This window comes from Mirounga angustirostris, unplaced genomic scaffold (assembly GCF_029215605.1).
Source record: "Mirounga angustirostris isolate CCGP_5_RB_7025 unplaced genomic scaffold, mMirAng1.0.hap1 SCAF_8, whole genome shotgun sequence".
NCBI classification, from domain to species: domain Eukaryota; kingdom Metazoa; phylum Chordata; class Mammalia; order Carnivora; family Phocidae; genus Mirounga; species Mirounga angustirostris.
Genome location: NW_026991716.1, coordinates 123,557,198 through 123,581,862, shown reverse-complemented (window position 1 = coordinate 123,581,862; position 24,665 = coordinate 123,557,198). Strand labels below are relative to the sequence as shown.

Here is a 24,665-nt window from a genome sequence, read left to right as displayed (position 1 = left end):
ATGGGCATTCCATTCACTATTTTAGAGAATTAGATCACACTCTAGCCAGTTTTCCACAATTTTTTTTTTTTAAGATTTTATTTATTTATTTGACAGAGACACAGCGAGAGAGGGAACACAAGCGGGGGAGTGGGAGAGGGAGAAGCAGGCTTCCCGTGGAGCAGGGAACCCAATGCAGGGCTCCATCCCAGGACCCTGGGATCATGACCTGAGCTGAAGGCAGACGCTTAACGGCTGAGCCACCCAGGCGCCCCAGTTTTCCGCAATTTTTTAACTTAAAAATGTTTTGCAGTGATACCCCATTTTTCTTAAGCACTTCAAAGTACCACACTGCGTGATTATGTGCTATAATTTACTTAAGCACTCACTAATAGATATGTATCTTCATTCTGATTGTTGCAGTTTCCAGTAACCCTGCAACGGTATGTTATGTATATGTTTTTATGCACCCATGTGAATACCCCAGAGGAATAAATTACTAGAAGTGAAGCTCCTGGATCCGACGTCACCATCGCCTTTTGAGCTGACTTTCACCAAGGCTCCTCTGTCATTCCCTGCTCCCAGTGCCTACTGCTTTTACCCCAGTTCCGGCTGTCCCTGTTCTGGACTGTTGCGGTAGCCCCTTGGCTAGAGCTATCGGCATCAGTTTTCCTTCAAATTCTATCCATGCTTTATCTTGGCCTCGGAGTTATCTTATTAAAAACGTTTAAGAACTTCTCAGTTTATAACTTCCAATGACTCCCCCTTGCTTCCAGAATAAAACCAAAACTCCCGTTGTGATCTGGTCCCAAATTCTCTTTCCAGTCCCCTTCCAGCTTCTTCCAGGAACCCAATCAACAGACTATGTATAGTTTCCCAAACTCACCACACACCTCCAAGTATCCATGCCTCTGGGCTTTGTTGTAACTGCAGCTTGAGATTCATTACAGGTTTTGTTTTTTTTTTTTTTTTTTCAAAATCCAAGCTCTATCAAGTGTTACTTTCATGGCGCAGTTGTCCCCACCACCTAAAAATCTCCCACGATCTCTCATCAAAAGTAAGAAAAAAGGGCACGTATTGAATGGAGCACTGGGTGTTACACACAAACAATGAATCATGGAACACTACATCAAAAACTGATGATGTAATGTATGGTGATTAACATAACATAATAAAATAAAATTAAAAAAAAAAAGTAATTACTTCTTTCCCTGACCCACCTCAGGCCTCTGCTTACAACACTAGCCCATTCAAGTAACTTACACATCCTTTAACTTGCTGGTCCCTCTAAGCTGCTGGAAGCCTCCGCCTGTCCTCCAGGGCCCTCATCTGTTGCTCCGTTTGCCTGGAATGCCTCCCCACAGCCCTGCCAGCTCATCATCACCGAAGAGAAGGGGTCCGAAATAGCATAACCTCCAAGAAGCCTCCCCCGAGTTGCCCCTTTTCCTTGCCTGAGCTCTAGTAGGATGTTATATTTTTCCTTCACAATGCTGAGCAAAATCATGACGGAATCAGTGACAGTGTCATTGCTGGTTTCTCGTCCCAGTGGGATGTGAACTCTGGCAGAGTAAGGACCAGTCGATTTCCTCTTGGTTGCATCGTCACATCTCCCTTGGTGCTTTATATGTTTATTTCTTGGCTCTTTGTTTTGAAATCATCTAAGACTCACAAGAAGTTGAAAAATAACACAGAGAATTCCTGTGTCTCCTTCACCCGGCTTCTCCTAAGGATAACATCTTACACAAGCCTGGTACATTTTCAAACCAGAAAACTGACATTGGCATAACACTATAACTAAATGACAGACCTATTCAGATTTTACCAGTTTTTACAGGCACTCATTTTCTGAGAAGGCATATTATACTATGAAATTTTACCACATGTACACATTTGTGTAACCTTTACCACAATCAGGATTCCGAAGAGTTCCATCACCACCGAGGAAGTCCCTAATGCTACCTCCTTAGGGTCACACCCTTGCCCAACCTGAGCCCCTGTCAACTATGGATGTTTCCTCCATCACTATATTTTAACATTTTGAGAATATTATATAAATGTAATCTTTTCCAGTGCTTTATGAAAGCTGGTTTACACTTATTTAGTCTCTACTTTGTATAGATCAGGGGCTTCACAGGCAAAATGTTATTTAAGAGTTACAACTACCCTGAGGTAGTTACTATTATTCTTCTGGTTTTATAAATGAAGAAATTAGCTTTAAAGAATTTTAGTAACTTTCCCAGGGTCAAAAAGTGGTTAAGCGATAATGTGAGGCCAGACAATGAAACCCCAGAGCCAATGCCTTTAACCTCTCGTAATACTTCTTGTACATAAGAGTACATACTTTTGAAGCAATTAATAATTGCATGAATGATTAAATGCCAAAGACTATTTCATTTCTAAGTCCTCTAAGAAGGCCTGCTAGAACAGGAATTCAATGAATGTTTGGTGAGTAAAATGTTTGGTTAATCATTCTAGAAAACCCAGAAGAAAAAGAAAGATGGTTACACCTGGAGAAAAGTCACCAGGCTATTCTTCTGGATCGACCATGACATCCAAAGCTGTAAGACAGCAGCACAGAATGCAGAACCAGTCAGGAGACTCATTCTTGTCTTTGCTAGGAATATGAATAAATGCATTATTCATATCCAACCTTGGCATCTCAAGCATCTCAGTAAGGATTATTTGACCACGTTTATCCTACCTCTGGCAAATGCATATTCACTGGATAGAGAAATAGAATATTTGCTGGTCCTCCCTGATATTTGGGTCCTGTCTTGCACCTTGGAGTCATGCTCCCTTCCTTACTCAAATTTTACTAATAAGCTGCTATCTGATTCTCATGTCATCTTTGGGATGCAAGTCTTTCCCTGGAATACCAGCTTATGGGCCTAGGTGCTTATGACCTAAGTCCTCAGACGCTTTGCCCAGGATCAGGCTGGGTATCATCCCTGTACCTACAGGATGAAACCACACCAATCAGGCCACATTCCTCGGACTCTGGCTCTTTTCAGAGTCTCAGGCATCTCCACTTGGCCTGTTTCAACACTGACTGACACATAGAAATGATAGCTTTTATGTTCACTTTTATTTCCCATCAAGTGGATCCAAAGTTGCCTGAGGGTGGCTTCTAGTGGTAGCAGCCTTCTTTTGAAGGTTTATTACACTACATTGAGAGTGTCCTGGAGGTTGTGGGCCTGGTTAGTAAGGTGGTATGCACCGTGAGGGGGTAGGGAGTGGAGAAGATGAGCCCCCGAGGGTGGAAACTCTGTCTATTCTACTTTCTGGTTATCCATCAAGCTACAGAAAGAAATAGGGGAAAGGAAATACTAAGGTCTGACTGATATGATAAGCGTGAATCAGGAGTAGTTGCTACTCAGTTGGAAAACTACAAAGATTATAACCAATTGCACAGATGGAATGAAAAAGGCGATCAGACACTCCAGAAAAATGCACAGTAATATAGCTACGGCTACTAAACACAATGGAAACAGTTAATGTTCTTTAATTCCACAATGGGATTGGTTAACCCTGATATATTTGGCACAACCATTTCCTGAAAAGGGACTTCAAGGCAAGAAAACTTCTATTATGGAGACACTGATACAAAGGAGATTCAGTAGGAGCCATAGGTGAACCCATTCTCTAGATAAGATGTGGTAAAAAGGGAATCAGAACTTACTCATATATCCAGCTATATGGTGGAATAAATGCTCCAACTTACTCTCCCAATGAAAACCACCACCAAAAAAAAAAAAAAAAAAAGCGTAATTAAATATTTAGGTAACCATGTATTAATTTCTCTTTTATCTTTTCAGTGATTGTTTTTGCAAAAAGAAAAAAAGGTACACACCCACACATATAAATGCCTACATGTTCCTATCTGTGTGTCTCCCCTTCTTAAATACACATATCATACTATATAATCTTGATTTTGTTGTTTCATAACGTATCCAGGATACATGAAGCATCTTTTAAAAATTAACTGCTATGTGACAAAAAGTAGTGAAACTGTAGATGTCAAAATAAAGTGAGGGACAAACAATGAATCATGGAACACTAGATCTAAAACTAATGATGTAATGTATGGTGATTAACGTAACAATAAAAAATTAAAAAAAAAAATAAAGTGAGGGAGAATCCCAGGAGATCAGCAAGCACCAGAGGCCAGCTTTTGTCCAGAAGTGTCTGTCAACCACAGTGACCCTAGCTTTATCTTTGGATATTCTGTGGAATTCAGGAGATAGGAGATAAAGACTGCCCAAGGTGGGGAGCCCCACTGAGGCCCCCACCTAAAGCTAGTACCCCAGAGGGTTACACCTTCAGTGAAAGGGTGATCCTCAACCTGGCAGAGAAGAGGGCACTAAGGAAAACATGGCTACTGGAACCTGAGCTCTGTACTGAGAAGAAAGGGAAAGAAAAATTACCCTGAAAATTCATAACCATAAGATAGCCATCAGAACCTTAAGATAGCAATCATGTGGGTTTGTGGCCTGATATGAGCTTTCAGGGAGATGTAGTGATCTGAAATGTGTGTTCTTTTTAAGCTCAAGTTAAGAATATAAAAATTTGCCACCATTTGAACTAAAAAGCAATTCAAAAAATTTCAGAGTATTGGTAGCTTACTGATCATAGCCTCTGGCCAAAGTGCAATTAAGTTTGAAATCAATAATAGAAACATAAAAATCCCTGCACATTTGGAAATCTACAAACATGTTTTAAAAACTTGGGGATCAAACACAAAATCATAATGGACTCTAGAAAATATTTAGAAATAACAGTAATAAAAATGGTAGATACAATTCTTGTGGGATGTAGTTAAAGTGTTAATTGAGGGAATTTTACAGGCTCCTATACCTACAGTAGAAGAGAATGTGCAAAAATTAATGAGTGGGGTATACATCTTCAGAAGACAGCAAAGAATAGCCAAATGATTAATGAAATAGAAAACAAGCATACAGGAAAGAATCAATGAAGCACCTCTACAAGTGCAGGAAAAAAATCTGATAAAATGTAGCAATCATTCTTGATAAGAATTCTCAGCAAACAAGGACTAAAAGTCCCCTGCTGGGGAGTATGGCACCCCAGAAATGCTCAGATTCGCAGGGGCGGAGGTGATAGACATGTCTTGGGACATTTGTATTTCATTGTAGCATACCGTTGAGGAACCTTTTTTCCTGGAGAATCTCTTACATATGTGGAGCAGGAGAATGAATGTACAAGAATGTTCAAAGCAATATTGCCCAGAATTGTCAAAAATTTGGAAACAAGCCTACTATTCATCAATAATAACATAGATAGATTTCTCTGATGATAATTCTAAAGACAGGTCAGATCTTTTAAGAAATCAGAATTTTTTCCTCTTTCGTGCAAATTTCAACCCTCTAGTTTAATCAATTGCTGATTTGCACCAGAAAATAAAACATATATCCACCTTCTCCAAAATTTCCAGGTGAACTAAGTTGGAAATTGTGGGTGAGGAGGTGGTAGCAGACCCACTTCTAACTTCTGACATAAACCCCACCAATGGTATACTGTTTTCCCTTGAAGCCTTTTACCAGTTTTTGAACATTTCCCTCTAACTTCTACTGCCTTCAAGAACCTTAAGAACTCCTTCTGGGGTTCTGAATGGCATGACCATACACACCTTGGAATTTCAAGAACTTGTACACTGTAACCTTTTGAATGAGTGTTTGCAACAGGGCAGTGTAAATATTTTGCTAAAAGGTGCTCTCATCTCTCAGGACATTCTCTGTGATGTGAGGCCACTTTGGGGGCAAATGGAAGGAAACTGACACTCTTTGACTACTTGTCATCCTGCTGGATCCTGTTCTAGATACTCTGTGTCTTTCATTGTCCTCCACAATAACCCAAGTGAGTTAGGTTTCGTTGAGCCCACTCATCACATTAGAAAGTGGTGGATCCAGAATTAAAACCCACATCTTTCTCCAAGGCTCATGTTCTTTTGACTACATCTGGTCACCTTATGCCTCACACAGGTGACATCACACCATAAGGTGGGTCATTTTTGCATTCTAATAACTAACCCTCCTTTTATGGGTTCAGAGTTTTAAACTGATCCATTTTAAATTGAATTCCACTCCAAAACAAATTGACCAAGGCTTCTTTCACTCTCTGTCAAGTGACAACAAATAAAATAATTAAACATATCCATAAACCTCACAGAAGACTATTTTTATTGTGTTAGAGAACCACTGCCAATCAAATAGCATTGATAGAAATCTCTTTTTCAAAAAACTAGACCTTTTGTCACATAAAATCACTGAATAATCAAACTCTTGCTCTCTCTGTCTTTCTCTTTTTAATAAGAGAAAGGATAGATTGCTAGTCTATTGTTAGATAGGATTGCATTAAAATGAATATGCACAAGGCAACTATAAGTACAGAGGAGAGACATCCAGCCAACTACAACTTGAATTTAGAGTTACCACCTGAGAATAAAATTAAGAACAATCTAATCTAATCTAATCTAATCTAATCAAAGTTAATTAAGTAATTAGAGCATCCTTTTGTAAAAGCATCCTGTTAGGTGGCTATGGATCAATGACTGCCTATATTCAGTGCCTTGGGTATAATATCACGATGGCCTGACCAGAATACTATTGTAACAGTGGAATTTGAAGCCTGCTTAAATGAATTACAGGCTTCCCAAAAAGGATATGTTAACAGGGAAAAGTATCATCATCGTGGGCAGGCTTATGGGTATAACAGGGCAAGAGTGGGTCTCCAGCTTTGCATAGAGGACAGGCACCCCAGACCACCCAAGGTAGCTTCCGATCTACCTAGTATAAGTCAGTCCCTATGGAGCAGACTAGTAATCTGACCACCTGCCACTAATATCATCCATTTACTGCCCCTTGCCTTGCATTTGAGTTCACCCAGAAGTCTTCTGGTTATTCTTTGTCTTTAAATTGTTCTGTTCTAGAGAGAGTTTATGCAGATTATAGTCTGCCTGACATTTTTTTTTTTTTGTCATTACAAATTATTCAGTTATCTTTCTGAGCTAAACTTTAGTCTGTAGTCATTTAGTTAGCATTAGTTCATTGGCTGAGAGAAGGATCACCTTAGAAAAGACTGACAAAATTGAGCGTCTAGGTCTTTGGTCCTGGACTACAGTGACATTTAAATACTGTCCCAGCACACTGGGACACCCTCAGATGGCCACTTTGCTCCCTCTGAATTGTTATGGAGATAGGAGAGGAAAACGGCTAAGGTTTTCTTTGTTTTGTTTAGTTTAGATTATATGCATAAACAAACTAGGAAAACATGTAGAAATTTCTGTAGTTTGCCATGGGGAAAGAACTTTTGGAAAGGTTGGTGCGTTTGTTTTTGAGTATTGTATCAATTGCATATCAGTGTTATTTCTTCCTCTAGGAATATTAACCTTTAAATTTAGAGCATAAGCATCTGCCAATGACAATATATTTGCAAATGACAATACACGTGAGGTTTTCTTATTATAAAAGAAATAAATGCTCAGTATGGAAATTCGTGTGGACTTTTGTTTTTGCCCTTTAAATTATTCTATGATGATCTCTGCTGTATCAACAAAAGCGGAAGGAGTCAACAAACAAATGGTCATCTCTGGATCCCAAAAGGCCCAAAGATGCATCTATACAGCCTGAGTGTCTGCATTCTGTCTGCCCAACAGCATTGCAAGAGTTGTGTTCTGGCATTTGATCTAACTGAATTCTTTGTCATCTGCTTAGGCCCCTCTAGAATTGCTGATCAGTTCTGGATTTTTTTTTTTTTTTTTTTTTTAAATGGTTGAAGAATGCCTCTTGCCAATTAAGAGCCCGGAGTTTAGACTAATTACTTTGAAGGTCAGCACTTCAGGAAGGTGCCAAGATTAAGGAGAAAATCTATTCTCTGTGGATGATTCTTTTGCCCTAGAACTTTCTTTCTTTCTTTCTCCTTCCTTACTACCCTTTTTGCTTGAGACTCTTCAAGCCTAGGGCATGGATCACACATGATTGACCAGGTCCAATATGGCAGGCATTATTCTCCAGGTAGGACCGAGCAAAGCAAGAACAGACTGCTGTGGCCTGTTGTGGCTTCACTCAGTGCACCAGTCCTGGTGCTGGGATCTCAGTCTCAGGGATAAGTAAGCTTCCTCTTGCCAACTGCCTCTTGTTTTTATAAGATCCCCTTTGAGAGTAAGTGAAATTATGTGAGAGCGTTTAACATAGTGACTGGCGCATAGCACTCAATCAATTTGCCAGAAGGTCTATTGGAGATTTCTCCCCATTTTCCTGGCTTGCTTGACTTTGCAAGATAAAATGTGTAAGAAAGTTGTTCTGTGTATCCTGCAACGTTAATAGAGAAGACACTCATCCAAATAGACAAGATTATTTACAGGCAGCCTCTGCTGAATGAGGCTGAGGCCTAGGAGACTAGTTCACTTCAATGAACTGATCTGATTTAGACCACCTCAAATCCTTGGTGAAAATAGGTGGAAGTATAAATTATAAATTTAAAAAGAAAAGCAGATTTGACTGAAAAGCTTCTCCTGATAAAGCAGAACAAAATCGCTTTCAGGAATTCTTAGTAAAATATTTGCTGGGTAGGCACAGTTCATTTGTTAGGATACCCATACGGAATGTACTGGATCATTTCTTGCCAAAAATATTCTTTTGCAATCGTGTAGCCACGAACTGTGCCTTCTTGCAAGCCCCAAGATGAGTTGCAGATGACACTGGATACATTTAGTAACCATTTTTAAAAACGTAGCTAATTCTATCGATAAAACCTGATTTTCACATATTAAAAACAAGCACATTGGGTAAATGTGGGAACTTAAATCTGTACTCAATGGTTGAAACAAGAAGACAAGGCAGGAAGATGATCTTTTTTTTGCCAAAACTTGTATTTTGCAAACTGGCCTGTAAAACTGTATAAAACCACAGGCTCCATGGTGTGAAATAATGTATCAAATGGAAACAGTAATGAGCACAAATGAACAGCTTTTGTTAAATAGCCTCAAGGAAAAGGATAAACAGTGGCTTCTGATCCAGATTCTGCATAACTCCCTTTCTTATTCTGATGCATTCTCCTAAATTAGAAATTGTGGTCAGCTCAGAACTTCTGTACGTAGCTAAAAATATCTATCAGGCGAACAATGAAAAGCGAAGTTAGGTCTGGTTTGTCAAAAAGTAGAGTACCTGCTGACAGCAAGCACCTCATTGGTCAGGGTCTGGGTTGAGTCCTGGCTGCACCATGGACCTCAGGCACACGACCTGTAAAGTGGGAACCCCATCTGTAAAACCCTACAATAGAAGCATCTTCTATGAAGTGAGAATGACGGAAATTCCTAGCGTTTGGGGCTTTGAGGGTTGAATACACAATTAAAGTAAAGCCCTTAGCACAGTATCTGTCCCCCATAGCATGGAGCAGAAGTTGGTGCTCATTATTAGACTTTCCAGCCTCTTGAGTTGTTTGTGGGTTTTGCCTCTATGGGAAGGGACACAGTGAGAGAAGTCTCAGAAAGTGCAAATGGAACTGCTCTTCCACTGGCTGGAAACAAAAAAGAAAGGCAATCTCAAATGCCTCTGGGTATGTGGTGTCTTCTATAAAACTCTAAGGTTAATTGCAGCGGGAAGGAGGCACAGGTAGCACTTCTGAATATTCAAACAAAAATGTTACTGTGTTAATGAATCTAGGGGCTGTTTTTCTTTGTTGACTCAAGGCTAATTTTGACAGCATCTTCTGGGCATGTGCGTGCTTATATTATTTTCTAGGCATGGGAGTGCTGAGGCTTCTTCCTGTTTTGTTAATTGTGCTTGTATGAAGGCAGTCATTCTAATTTTGTAGTAGATTTTTAAGGTGAGGAAAGGGGAGGGGCCCTCTGTAAGGTCAAGCGGTGAGGTGATCCAAAAGGGCACAGAAAACTTGTCTCCGTTCATGCCATCCAACGTAGGCACACCACCACTTATGCTCATAAGTTTCTTGTTTCCCATTCTTTCCCAGTTTCCCCTTGGCAAACAATGAACAAAGTGGTAGAGCACCCAAAAGCAGACTGGGACAGAAGAGCTCCTTCTGGTTTCTTCTGGGACACGCTTCCTTCATTTTCACCCTGTCCACCAAACCTCAGCAGCACAGCCCAGCACCCAGTGTGTTTGTTCCTTTGTGTGAAAGGAGCACAGACGTAACCTACAGGATAAAGGGACATTCTGGAGACAGAAACCTCTTGGCAGGTGCTCTTATACAGAGGAGTTTAGGAGAAGTGAGCGGGGCTCCACACATAATCTCCCCTCACTGTTCCCCAGCTTCTTGTCTTCCCATCCTCCCACCTGTCCCCCAACACATCCTCCAAAGTCAGAATTATACCTCAACTTCCGTTCCTAAGAGAGCTATAAAAAGGCACGATGAAGGAAAGTCCTATCCAGGATTTGCTATTTGCAGTAAGATAAGCAAATCATTAGCATGGTCATCCCACAGGCACAACTAAAAGTTAATAAAATTTGCGTAGGTGGAAAGTCCACTGGCTCCTTCCTTGGGGGGAAATGTTCCTTCTGATATCAGCTGATGTGACACAGCACATTTTGATCCAGCTAAAACAGGTAAGAGTTACCTCAAAACGCCCACAGGAACTATAGTAATTTCAGGGCACCCACACAGCAAATCATTGTTTCTTCTACAAAGAAGGAGATGGGGTTGGGGTAGAGCGAGGAGGGGAAAAGTTGAGAGAGAAGGAGGAAGAAAGATATGTACACAGAGAAGGAAGAAGAAAAATAGTGTGTTCCTTTCCTCTTTTCCTTTTTAATCAACAACTAATATTGCATCTTGTTCCTGGATTCCCAAACAAGGTCATACAAACATCCTGATTTGGGGGGTCTTAATTTTTGAGAACAAGAATCATGTGTCTATTTTATAATATGCATCACATTATTAATGTTACTGAAGATCAGTTCTACCATTTCTCAATCACATGCTTCAAATATGTATCGAACTTACAGATATAAATATGGAAAAAAGATTATCTCCTGAGACACTTTTGTGGCCCTTTGGCCCAGAGAGAGTGGGAACTCTGAAATGACACACAGTGTGTGACCAATCTCTACAACTTCTAGGCTATTCAAGGAAGATTTTACTCATCGAACCTGCTTGTCTGCATATATCTGAGTTGCTGGTCTATGGCAGGGCCAGCTCTCACAAATTTCCTCTGGAGTTTCAGGAACTGAACAGAAACTGTTTAGTCAATTGTATAACATATCGGACTTTCTTTGAGAAGAACTTCTTCAAAAATCAGATTTTGATAGTTGTTTATAAGAATACGAATGAGAATGTACAAAAAATGGTGCTGGCAGAGAATAAATGGGAAAAAATACGCCTTTCTTGGCTCAGATAGAAAATGTCCATGATGAATCTCATCAGTCTTACTGTATCCATTTTTCATAAAAACTTAAACAACAAATTACTTAAAATCCTATTAGTGTTTACTCAGTTTACATTTAATAGTTGTTCTCAATATTTGTTACTTATCATAGTTCTTAAAACTCCTGATTTTGTTTGGGCAGCAATGTGCCCAAGCCCTAAGGATAAATCATAATTTGTTCAAGCCCTCATGGTAAGCTCATTTCCTTCTCCCACTTGCTTTCCCAGCCTCCTGTGCAGCTGGTTCTAGCCACGTGACTCTTCTAACCAACAAAACCAAGGGGAAATCTGCTGACAGGCCTTATAGGAAATATTCATTATCCTGATGAAGAGACAAACACAAGGGGAGAGCTCCCCAAAAAGATTCTTCCTCTTCCTGCCTTGAACATGGTTGCAAAGGGGGTGATGTTTGGGACTTTACCAACCCTCGAGACTGTAGGTAGCAAGTCCAAGGACAAAAAGCCAACACTCTGGAGATAAAAAAGTAGACAATAAAAAATGCCTAAGTCTCAAATGATAATACGGAGCAATACCATCCTGAAGCTACCTGCTTACAGGCTTCTTGTTTTGTGAGATATTAAATATCTTTATTGCTTAAGCCACAGTTGGATGGATATTCACTCAATAAATACTGAATTATTTAGGCATTGCTCCTGAGGCTTGGGTTGCAGCAGTAAATCAAACACACAACCTCTCTGGCCTCACAGGGTGTGTACCAAGCCAGAGGAGACATATGCTACAGAAATAAAAGAATAAACAGAGAAAGTGCCAGGTAGTGGTAATCATTATGGAGAATATAAAGCAAGGTAAGGAGATTGAGAATAATGGAAAGCTAATTTATATTGAGTATTCATGGAAGCTCTTCTAAGAGGTAATCATTTGAACAGAGACTTGAATGAATTAAAAGAGTGAGTCAGGTGGATAGCTGTGGGGGTTCTGTTACTTGCAGCTGAAAGCATCATTAACTTAAACATCCAATAAGTTTGTAGTCATTCGTCAAAACAGAGCTCCAACATCATTTCTGGGAGGTCTTCCAGGACCTCCCACTCACTAAAATCAATCCCTTCCTCTTCTAGGATAATTCTTCACCTTAGACCCAGGCACTATTATCTATACCATGCCTTCTTCTACTTTACTTGTTGATAGAGCTTATAAAGTCACTTTCTCTAGACATTGAGACTCTTGAAGGACAGGACCAATTCTTAGTCACTGCTATCTTGGCTCTTAGCACTCGGTACTACTTCCCTAGTGAGCTCCATGAACACACAAATAATTATTGACTTGACTAGAGCTTCTGTCCTTTGAATGTTCTGGATATAAATGTGTGGTTTCCACTGTAGTGTGATTAAAAGTGGGCACCTACAGAAATTGTTGTTAAAGTGTGGTTATTTTTTGTGTTGAAGAAATTTGTCTTGCAAGCATTGAACCAGCTGACTGCTTCAAGTCTCCATGAAGGTGTACAGATTAAATAGGCCACTTAGGCAGAAAATCTTTGGTTTCTATTTAGGAGCAAAAATATATAAGGTGGTTGAGAAGCAACCTGGTTCCCTATCAGGTACATCTGTCTAATCACATTATGTCCTTGGTCTTTGGAAAAGGCTATCCAAAAAATGATGTAAGACCACTCACCTAGATTAGGTAATTACAGTCTCCTCAGTATTTCTCCTGGTAGGGGAGGAAAACGTTCATTTTGTTTACTGATCTTGAAGGAATGCCCATCTGTGGACCTTCCCTCTTAGGCAACCCAACTCACACTCACTTCAGTGCAGGAAGAAAGCATATGATTGATTTAACACAAAATGAACTGGGTTTTACCATAAAATATGACCTAACAAATATTACATTTTTAACTTCAAAGGTGAAGAGAAAGGAAAAGGGTATATGAAGAAACTTAAAACATCAGTGAAGCCTTAAAAAAAAAACAGAAAAGAGTTTGGTTTTAGGTACCTGTGTGAAAATTTAATAAAGAGAGGATCAGCAGATATTAAGTGTATTTTTATATTAAATCCAGGGTTTGTAGAATAAAGTAAATAATGTGCTTTTTAAAAATTTCCCCTTCATACACTCTCAAACAAAATAAAATTCCCTTCCTTTATGTGTTACATTAACAGATAGTAATATTAGTAATTAATATTAATTAATGTTTGCTTTCCATTTAAGCCAATCTCTTACTTAAAAATCAGAAAGGAAAATAATGTTTTTTAGATTGTAGGGATATAATGATCTGAATTTGTATGCTTCACAACATTTTTCTGAATAACGGCTTAGAGTTAGCTGGTATGTCAATAAATGAAGACTTACTAATCACTTTTTGAAAACACTTGCTAGATACTTTTTCTTTAAGTTTGCATTTGAGATTTCAAATTACATTTTCCATATTTCCTAAGGAAACAGGTATCATACAGTTCCCATCACAAGCAAAAGCAAACTTTCAAGGAATCTAGACTAGATTGATACATATAAAGTCTTCATCACACTTCATCACGTCTTTACAAGATCACACTTATAACACCAGAGACAGTTCCTGAACAAATAACTTTGAGGCTAAACTCAGATATAAAAGCCCAAATTCCAGAAAAACTTATCTTGGCACATGCTGGTTTGCTTGGGATACCCTGGATGCCCATCTGTGGTTAAACAATCCAAATCTAAAGGTCCTTCTCAGACCCACTCCCCCTCTCCACCGAGAGGGACATCTCATCTTCACCCATCAGTCAAGATTAGTTTAGCAATAGCCCAGCTTCTGGTCTAGAACAACCCAAGTGACACCAGGGACAAAGATGTACGGGGGAGGTGGTGAGATTTGATGACATGTCTCGCGTAAGCTGAGAAGCTGCAAATGAACGGGATACATACACTTGAATTAATGGAGAAAGTATGAGAGCTCTTTGTCATTAAAGGGGCTGCTTTGGATAGCAGTTGGAGACATATTTAGAATTTCTGAGAGAAGCACTTTCATACTCATCGTTCTCATTTTTTTTGTTACTCTTCTTCTTTTTCCTTCTCTTTTTGTTTGTTTGCTTGGTTGGTTGCAAGTCTTAGCTGATTCTCTTAACTAGAAGGGTATCTGCTAACACAAAAGTCAACAAACTCACAGGAGACAAAAGACATTCTTGGTTTGATTGCTCCTCATAAATGTCAGTGCTTCCAGACCACATAATGTCATAGAGTTATTTGTAATGCTTCTTTAAAAGGGTGACAGGGTTCAGAAATAAACTGCACATGGTAAGAAGAGCCTCCCATGGGTTATCCCTGCAAAATGAGTTGCAAGGCTTTGGGAGTGGTGGTGGTTTCCGGCCATTAGCGTTACTAATCAAGGCCAGCTTTGCATTTATGGAAATCTACACAAATCAGGAAGATACATGCTATGTTCACTCAAGCAACCCTGCCTGATTTCTTCAAGGTTATGCTCAAACAAAACTTTACTCCAATTATCTTTGATTGGAATGCTTTATTATTTTTATATATCCTAGAGATAGAGTCCATGAAGTAGATGCATTAGGTCCATGGGTCACAAAAAGCATATTTAGTGCTTCATGCCCACAGAAAGCAATTACTGTCAACTCTCAATTAACCTCGTTATCAGAGGAAGCATTAGTGGAGACAATACAAATCCTAGATAACCTACCCATGTCTTTCTGGCTGCCACAGTTGCAGCTGAGGAGAGAGAGAGAGAGAGATAATGGGTGCGCCAGGCAAAGCTTGGGGCTCAGAGGTCTCTTCAGGAAAATTTGAGCAGAGGTGCTACTCTGCCCCCTTATTATGCCCCCTGCCTTTCTGCCCTGCACTGGGAAGCAAAAATAACATTACTTTCCCTGCAAATTTTGGGCTGACAAACAAAAGGTGAGGCGCAAAGGAAGACAGGAGACAGTGGGGTGAGGGGGAGGTAAGCTGCGAGGCCGGCAATCACTGGCAGTCAGAGCCTGGAGGCCTCTGGGGACCACAGGCAGGTTCTAAGTGGGGGCTGTGCACCCTGCTCCTTAGGAAGCTCCAGCCATGCCCAAGGCTCTCAGGGCACAAGGCGAGTGCTCGGGTGTTTTGTCCTTTCAGATTTCTACTGTGTCAACCAACATGGTAAAAGGTGTTTAATTACAAATATCATAATTAATCGTTTGCACACATGATAAGCATTCTTACACCACAGATGCCTACGGGTATAAGGACATGCCCATCAAATCAGGTCCCAGGCATTGATGTTACTCCCATCCTTCAGACGAAATGTCCCAGGCCAGGAGCCACAGGAACAGTAAAGATGACACCTCTTCATGGGATTCCAAGTGGCTCTACTCCAGAAAGGGATTGCATTTTAACAAGGAAGAAAAACTTCAGTGATAAAACCACACTGAAATTCCAGACCCTGGTGAGCAACTGGGGGTACAGGGGAGGCACAGGAGGGGCAGGGGAGAACCTCAGAAGTCACAGCAAAGACAAGGGCACACCAGAAAGGAAAGATAGGAAATTAACTTGGGGAAAGAAAAGTGAAAAATCATAAAATTATGTTTTAATAAAGAAACAGTTTGTGTTAAAATGTTTATAAAGAGACACATTTGTGTCCTTTGTAAATATGATTTTGCTATAAAATGAATGGAGTCTGGCTGGAAAGAAGCCATGTATCAGTTTTTTGCCTCAGAATAAATTTCTGTTTATTAGCTTGAGAAACTGGGGAAATAGATGCAAAAAGTCAAATGACAGTAAGAAACAGTGGAAAACATAAGATTTCTGGGGAATATTGTCCAGATTCTTCCCAATACCAAAGAGAAATGGAGACAGAGAGACACAGAGAGAGAGAGAGAGCAATTTAAGAGAGGGACTTCAGAAAGTACAACCCAGCAATCGCACTACTGGGTATTTACAAAGATACAGATGTAGTGATCCGAAGGGGCACCTGCACCCCAATGTTCATAGCAGCAATGTCCACAATAGCCAAATTATGGAAAGAGCCCAGATGTCCATCGACAGATGAATGGATAAAGATGTGGTATAAATATACAACGGACTATTACTCAGCCATCAGAAAGGATGAAATCTTACCATTTACATCGACGTGGATGGAACTGGAGAGTATTACACTGAGTGAAATAAGTCAGTCAGAGAAGGACAATTATCATGGGTTTCGCTCACATGTGGAATATAAGAAACAGCGCAGAGGATCATAGGGGAAGGGAGGGAAAACTAAATGGGAAGTCATCAGAGAGGGAGACAAACCATGAGAGACTCTTGATTCTGGGAAACAAACTGAGGGCTGCTCGAGGGGAGGTGGGTAGGGGGGATGGGGTAACTGGGTGATTGGCATTAGGGAGGGCACATGATGAAATGAGCACTGGGTGTTATACACAATGAATGAATTATTGAACTCTACACCTGAAACTAATGATGTAATGTATGTTGGCTACCTGAATTTTAAATGAAAAAAAAAGTTGATTTTTAAAAGGCAAGTGGTTGTAAAAGGGAAAGTGGCTCATAATAACAGGGAAGATTATGAAAAATGTAAATATTGACTATAAAATATCAGTGGGTACGCCAAAAATAAGAGTTAAAGAAATAAGTGAAGCTGCTCATCTGATTGATTCATTATTCTTTAAATTCTTCTGTGAAGCTCATCAGGTAGGGAAGGTGCATACATATGCAATGAAATGTTATGTTGTGACTTCTGGGTTAAAAGGGAGGGGTGAAATTAAAGGTATAATTACTTCTTGTCCCTTTTTCAAAACACAGAGAAAACAACAAAAATAGTGAAACAGAGGGAAGTATCAAATGTCATCAAACAAACAAGCAAACAAAAAGTCCCCCATCCTTTTTACAAACCATGAAGCATATAAGGACCAAATTCAGGAAGGACACTGAAAGCTGACAAATATCTCAAGTCTCAAGCAGGTGCAAAAAGTTTCTGGCCAAAGTAATGTCAAAAGTGTCTAAAGGGCGTATGCAATGTGTTTTTGATGAGAGTGGTAAGAGGCACAGTTTAAGCCCTAGAGGCACAGTTTGATATGGCATAACAGAGGGAGAGGCAGAGCTAAGAGAAAATGTGTTAATATTGTATTCCTATTTACTTTTGTATTGTGTTACTGTATTCCTTCTAGCCAAGGAAGACTTCCAGAGGCAATGACATGCCTATAGAAATTCCAAGGGAATAAGCCAATAAAAAGAAACAAAAAACACACAGACTTGGATTTTCTAGATAATTCTTTCATGCACAGAGTATAAATCTTTATACTTTGTGCCAATGGAAATTTTCTCTTAGATGATTATTCTGATAGAAAGTATTTGAATTTTAGATGTCAAGTCCAAAGAAGGAAATAAATAATATGGAAAGCATCTAACTGTGTCAGGTTAAGCAACAGAATTTGAGAGATTTGCTAGCTGGTTTCAATCTGAACACCCATTTAGGTTTTCAAAGGAAAAAGACGAGGGAATGAGCAGAGGAGTATGACCAGATTATCAGAATCACTTTGTGTTGTTTTCAAGAGCTAAGGACTACTTCATCCAAGAAAATATAATTCAGTACATAGAAAAAGCAATTCAGTGGTGGTCTGGGTGCTCACTAATTGATCTTAGAACAAGCATCTTCTACCAGCTATAGACCTGGAAGGATTTAAAAAATCCTGACTCTGCCTACCATGGACCTCAGGCTTGATACACATGCTAGACCAGACCACCTGGGCTTCTTTTTTTCCTATATGTTGGCTGGCAAAGGAAAGTTCTGATTTGAATTAGGTAACACGCTCTTCCTTGTTTTCACAATTTGAGATTTACAGGAGTTCTCTCCCTCTTTTCCTGGTGATCCACAGGTTAAAATCGATAGAATCTCATGGGGCCCTGGTCCTTTAAAGAAACATGGGTTATGGATGGACAATGGATGATTAATGGACTTGTGAAGGAAATCAAGCAATGGAGGGAATCTAACAGAAAATAATGAAAATCAATGAAGCCAGAACAGACCCAAAACATGAAGCCGCATTTACTTAAGTGGTATTAGCCAATGGCATAATCGGGTGAGCGAAGCAGTATGAGCCAATGCTGACTTCCTCTCTCAAGTTCAAAAAATACTAGAATGGTCATAGACCCAAGGACCATACATTTCGAGTTTAGGCTGCTAAAGAAACTGCTGTGGGTTGAATGTGTCTCCCTAAAATTCATAGGTTGAAGTCCTACCCCCCCCCCCCGCCAGTACCCAGGAATGTGACTGTATTTGGAGGTAGGGCCTTTAGAGAAGCAGGTAAGGCTAAATGAGGTCATTGAGGGGCCCTAATCTGATATGACTGATGTCCTGATAGGAAGAGGAGAATAGGACATGGACACACATGTGAGGAGAGCATGTGAGGACACAGGGAGAGGCCACTTACAAGCCAAGGACAGAGGCCTCACAAGAAATCAACCTTGCAGATGCCTTGATCTCAAACTTCTAGTCTCCAGAACTGTGAGAAAATAAATGTCTGTTGTTTAAGCCCCCAAGTCTGTGGTGCTTTGTGACTGTAACACTTCTTTTTCTCTTAGAAGTCTGAAATAAGACCCAAATTTCTTTTGTGGTTAGATGCATTCTAAATCATACTCACAACCCCAACAGGAAAGGCCAGGACAGCTAACATCCAGTCCCGGAGCGAGATGAGCTTCTTGAGCTGCCTTTCTTGTTCTTGGTTCCCACTTCCTCTAGTCAGGAGACTGGAAAGATCAGTCAGCACGCAAATGCCAAAAAAGACAGCCTGGATGACCTGGAGGGAGACAACAGCTGGCGTTAGCTCGGAAGATCTAAAGAGGCCACAGCTGTAGGACAGCGAGCGAGCAACAACTTTGCAACATGACATATGATAAGAGAAGATCAGGAGCATATTTAAAAAGCTGGCCCTACAAATAAGAAAAGAGTAAGATATTTACAAATTGCTATCATAGGTGAGAAAATTCATCCTAAAAACACTGCTTCCATTTTTGCTCACCTCAGGACCAAATGCAAAGTAAGCATGCACATACATGTCTAAGTAGGCCCGATAGAAAACAGTATATCAAATACCCTAACGACATGTCCATTATTTTGAAAATACCGTATCTGTAATGTAGTTATATTGACTAGTGGGGTTTAACAAACACCGAAGCAGCTCAAAGAAAAGAATCAAGGTAGCCTGAATAATAATTGAGACATTTTGTCTGATGTGAAGAACTCTTCCTATGATTTAATCTCCTAGATTCAGAAATTTTCTCGCCAAAGGTAGTAGAAAGCTTCTAGTCCTTGAGTCATAAAGAAATCAACTGAATGCAATAATCAAAACTGGTACAGAGCGATTTTCTGCTGTCAAACCTAAACGATATGATTTCCTTCTCAGGTTTTCTGTTTCTATGAAATAAAAATCTTCCCCAAATAATATAAACAGAGATAACCCACACCATATTCCCAAAAAAGCTTTCAGTTTTACATTCCCAAATCAATTACAAATTAAATTACTTACATCAGCTACGTGTAACTTGGACTATCATGGGGGAGGACACTGAAACACTACAACTGAGTAATCTGTGAAATTCATAAAGTGGGGGCAAAGGTATTGATGATCCAGAGCTGTGAGTAGAGGCAGGAAGCATACTGTCATATAGTTTAGCAAATGAAAATTCAAATTATGGAAAGGGCAGAAAGTATATTCCCTGGGCTCAAAGTGACATCCATTTAGCACCAAGAATAGATTCAGGGTAATTTTTCTGGTTTCTTCTACCAGAAATCATTTATTGATGGTATATTTATAAAAGAAACAATTTTACTCATTACCTCTTTAGAAAACAACAAAAAAAGTTTTGTGTAAATGTCCATGTTGGCAATGGAAGGAACCTGTGATTGAACCTGTGATTGAGTGGATGAGTTCCTCCCTGAGGCACAGAACAAAGGGAAGAAGGACCCTCAAAATCTTGCGTTTCCATCCTTTAGCATAGCACTGGCACACTCAGATTGCCAATCATTCTGTTCAAATTCTTATCTAAGCCATTTTGAAAATTCTGAATAATGGAGATGCCATTGTTGGCCTTAGTCAAACAAACAAATCCTGAAATATTTTTACATATAATCCAATCACTGTGGTCTTCCAGGCTCACCAAATCCTGCCATTATTAGCCAATCTTATCTAGAATGATGTTCTATTCCTTCTTATAACTTAGCCTGTCTTTTAGCTTCAATGACTTAAGGTTTATTTGTTATTCTTTCTACAACCAGAAAAACCAGAGTGGGAGAAGCTGAGTTTGCCATAACTGAGCATGGTCCAACTGAAGGCTTGGCAAGAATCATGGTGTGATGACCAGAATTAATTTCAATGACTCAGGGAATAATTTCACACTTAGGAAAACTTTCCATACCATATCTTATCACTTTAGATGTTTGATCTTTATGTCAACCTTAAGGGGTTTTTGAGAAATTGGGAGTAACCAGGCTGGGGAATAATAATCTCCATGCCAATTTGGCCAGTGAACATATTAAAAGGTGTCCTACATGATCAATTACCAGGGAAATGCAAATGTAGATGACAATGAGATAGCATTTCTCACCCATATAATTATCTATAATTTAACTCTGACAATACCACTGGTCATAAGGATGTAGAACAACTGGAAACCCTATGGTGGGAATGCAAATTGGGACAACCCCTTTGAAGAATACTTGGCAATATATAGTGACTTAAAGATGCATATACTCTATTATCTAGTGACTTCATTACAGAGGTATTCCCTTGCTGAAACTCTCATACATGTGTTCTTGTCACATGCACACAAAAGTTAATTTCTGCATTCATTGCTTCAAAAAATCAGCCTATATGTCTCAATTATTGACTGGATAAATAAACTGTGCTATACAATGGAACTCTAAGTACATATCAATTTTTCATTCTCACAACAAAACATTAAACAAGAAAAGGAACCCCCCAAAATGCTACATTTTGATAGCATTAAAATAGATTTCAAAAAATTGTAAAGATTATTTTAAGGATGCACGTATATAAAGTAAAATATGAAGAAATGCATGGAATTAATAGCACTGAATTCAGGTACCTCTACAAAGAGGTAAGACTTGTGGCGTCTGGGTGGCTTAGTCGTTTAAGCGTTGGCCTTCTGAGCCGGTAGGGATCCCAGGGTCCTGGGATCAAGCCCTGCCCCCTTGTTGACTCTGCCTGTTTCTCCCTCTCCCTCTGCCCACCCCTGCTTGTGTGCTCTCTTTCTCATGAATAAATATTTTTTTAAAAAAGGAGGATAAGACTGGAGGAAGGACACAAGGGCCTCAACTGTATCAATAATATTTTATTTCTTAAATTGATAATTTAGGTATATAGAAGTTTATTGTATTATTTTCTATGTACTTCATTATTATGAAATATTGCCAAATAACTTAAAAATAAAAGGTAAAAAGAATGGTTTTCATATTTTGGGGATGTAGTTGGCTAATCTCTTTCAGTTGTTTTCCTTCTAACTCAGTTTCCTCTATTTTAAGGTTGGGCTAGCCGGTTTTAGTGAATTTTAAAATTTCATGATCAAGTAACTACTACCAGAGTTGCCTTCCCACTATAAACAACTAGACATTTGGACTAAATATATAAGTCAGCTTTTTCATATATTGAACTTTTCCCTCTGCAATCAGCCAAGTAAATCTCTTTTTTTAATTAAATGGCTCACCTCATAAGGTCAGGCCCACCTTGAATAATTCTCCTTTTGCCACATAAAGTAATGTAATTACAGAGTGGTTGTATTCACAGGATCTACCAAAACCCCATGGGAGGAGATTATACAATGATGAATATCACTGAAAGTCACTTTATTATTCTACATACCACAAGCTGTGGGTTAAACAATTTTCAGAGCTCACTCAGAATAGGGAGTTATTCAAGTTCTGACCAGAGAGGACTTACTGACTACAACAAGCATTCAGTAGAGACCTAAGAAATTTATCACCTAAATAGTGATGCTAAAGTAGCCTTCAAATAAAGGCTACTTTACATCCACCCCAACAACACTTAAAAACAAGCATTAAAAAAAAAACAAAAAAAACAAACCTGAAGCCAATCTACAAGTAACTTAAATACCTGCAAAAACAAAATTCTACAATTTTTAAAGGAATATACCAAAATCCAAACATTCAACAATATCTAACATTGTAATATTCAACATCTAATCAAAAATTACCAGACTTTCCAAGAAGTAAAAAAATCTTTAACCAAGAGGAAACCAATTAAATAAAAACAAATTCGAAATGACAGAAATATAAATCACTAAATTAAAGTAAGTTCAAGAAGTTAAATGAAAATAATGAGTGAAAATAAAAAAGATATTAAAAAGAACCAAACAGGGGGCACCTGGGTGGCTCAGTTGGTTATGCAGCTGCCTTCAGCTCAGGTCATGATCTCGGGGTCCTAAGATTGAGCTTACATTGGGCACTCTGCTCAGTGGGGAGTCTTCTTCTCCCTCTCCCTCTGCCCCTCCCCCCCACTCGAGCTCTCTCTCTCTCAAATAAATAAAATCTTTAAAAAATAAAATAATAATAATAATAAAAGAACCAAACCGAACATTTAAAAATTAAAGACATTGCCTGAAACTTAAAAGTCACTGGGTGGAAATAATATCAAATTAGACACTGCAGAAGAAAAATTTAAAAATTGAATATATAGCAATATAAATCATCCAAAATGAATCAGAGAAAGAAAAAGATTTTAAAAATCAACAGAATCTCAATGAACTGTGAGAAAATGTCAAGCAGACTAACCTATGTGTATTGGAGCCCTAAAGGAGCAAAGATGGAGGCATGTAGAAAAAGTATTAGAAGAAATAATGGCAAAGTTATTCCAAAACTTCATTAAAACTATAAACCTACAGATCCAAGAAATGAAACAAATGGAGTATACATAAAGAAAACCACATCAAGGCATAATACGATCAAACGCTGAAAACCTGTAACTCTTAAAAGCCACTGGAGGGGGGCACTTGGGTGGCTCAGTCAGTTGAGGGTCTGACTCTTGATTTTTGCTCAGGTCATGATCACAGGGTCCTAGGATCCAGCCCCACATCAGGCTTTGCACTCAGCAGGGAGTCTGCCGGAGGATTCTCTCCCTTCTCCCACTCACGCACGCATGTGCTCTCTCTCTAAAATAAATAAATCTTATCTTAAAAAAAGCCACTGGAGGAAAAAGACATATCATATTCAGAAAAATAAAGATAAGAAATTTCACAGACTTCTCAAGTAAAACAACACAAGCCAGAAATCAATGGAATGATACCTTAAAGCCCTATAAAGGGAAAAATTTCTCAAAGGTGAAAGACTTTTTCAGACTAACAGAAGCTGAAAGAATTTATTGTCAATAGATTTCACACAAGAAATGTCAAAGGAATGGAAAACACGATACCAGATAATAACTTCAAATCTATACAGAGCAATGATAATTGCTAAAAATAGTAAATATGTTGATAAAATATAAAAGATTTATCTTTTATTTTATTTTATTTTTGAAAAGATAATTGACTAGTTAATGCAAAAACATGAGAACACATTGTGAGGATTGAAACATATTTAAAAATAAAATTATGGGGCGCCTGGGTGGCTCAGTCGTTAAGCGTCTGCCTTCCGCTCAGGTCATGATCCCAGGGTCCTGGGATGGAGCCCCGCATTGGGTTCCCTGCTCCACGGGAAGCCTGCTTCTCCCTCTCCCACTCCCCCTGCTTGTGTTCCCTCTCTCGCTGTGTCTCTCTGTCAAATGAATAAAATAATGACAACAGCACAAAGGGAGAGGGAGAAGAAATGGAAGGCATAGGTTGTTAAGTTTTTAATTTTACATAAGGTGGCAAAATATTATTTGGCAGCAGAGAGTGATAAGTTAAGGTGTGTACCATAAACCCTAGAGGAACCAGTAGGAGGATAAATGGAGATCTTCAGCTAATGCATCAGTTGTACGTGCTGCATAACAAATTACCACAAATTTAACAGCTTAAAACACCACCAATTTATTTGTTCACAATTCTGTAGGTCAGAAGTCCAAACAGGTTAGCCTGGCTTCTATGCCATCAAAATCAAGGTATTGGTCAAGCAGAGTTCTTATCTGGAGGTTCAAGGAAAGGAGCTTCCAAGCTCACTCTAGCTGTTGGTAGAATCCAGTCCCTTTTGACTATACTTCCTTTTTATGTGTTGGCCAGTTATTCTTAGCTCCTTGGATCTGCTCTCCAACCCTTGTACCTGCTCCCACCCCCAATCCTCAAATCCAGCAACAGATATCAGATTCTTCTTGTGCTTCAGATCTCTCTGACTTGCCCTTCTGCCATCAGTTTGAAAAAGCTTTCTGCCTTTAAGG

General features: G+C 39.2%; 1 protein-coding gene across 12 annotated transcripts in view; it reads right to left on the bottom strand.

Annotated features, from left to right (window-relative positions):
• Positions 1-24,665, bottom strand: part of AIG1 (androgen induced 1) — a 301,519-nt gene that overhangs the window by 233,748 nt on the left and 43,106 nt on the right. For all 12 annotated transcript variants that reach the window (XR_010413796.1, XM_064598175.1, XM_045865648.3 and 9 more), the window contains exon 2: positions 18,924-19,079. Coding sequence is in view for 11 of the 12 variants with exons in the window: in XM_064598175.1 (XP_064454245.1) it covers positions 18,924-19,079 (156 nt within the window). In the remaining variant the exon portion in view is untranslated. The remainder of the gene's footprint in view (positions 1-18,923; positions 19,080-24,665) is intronic.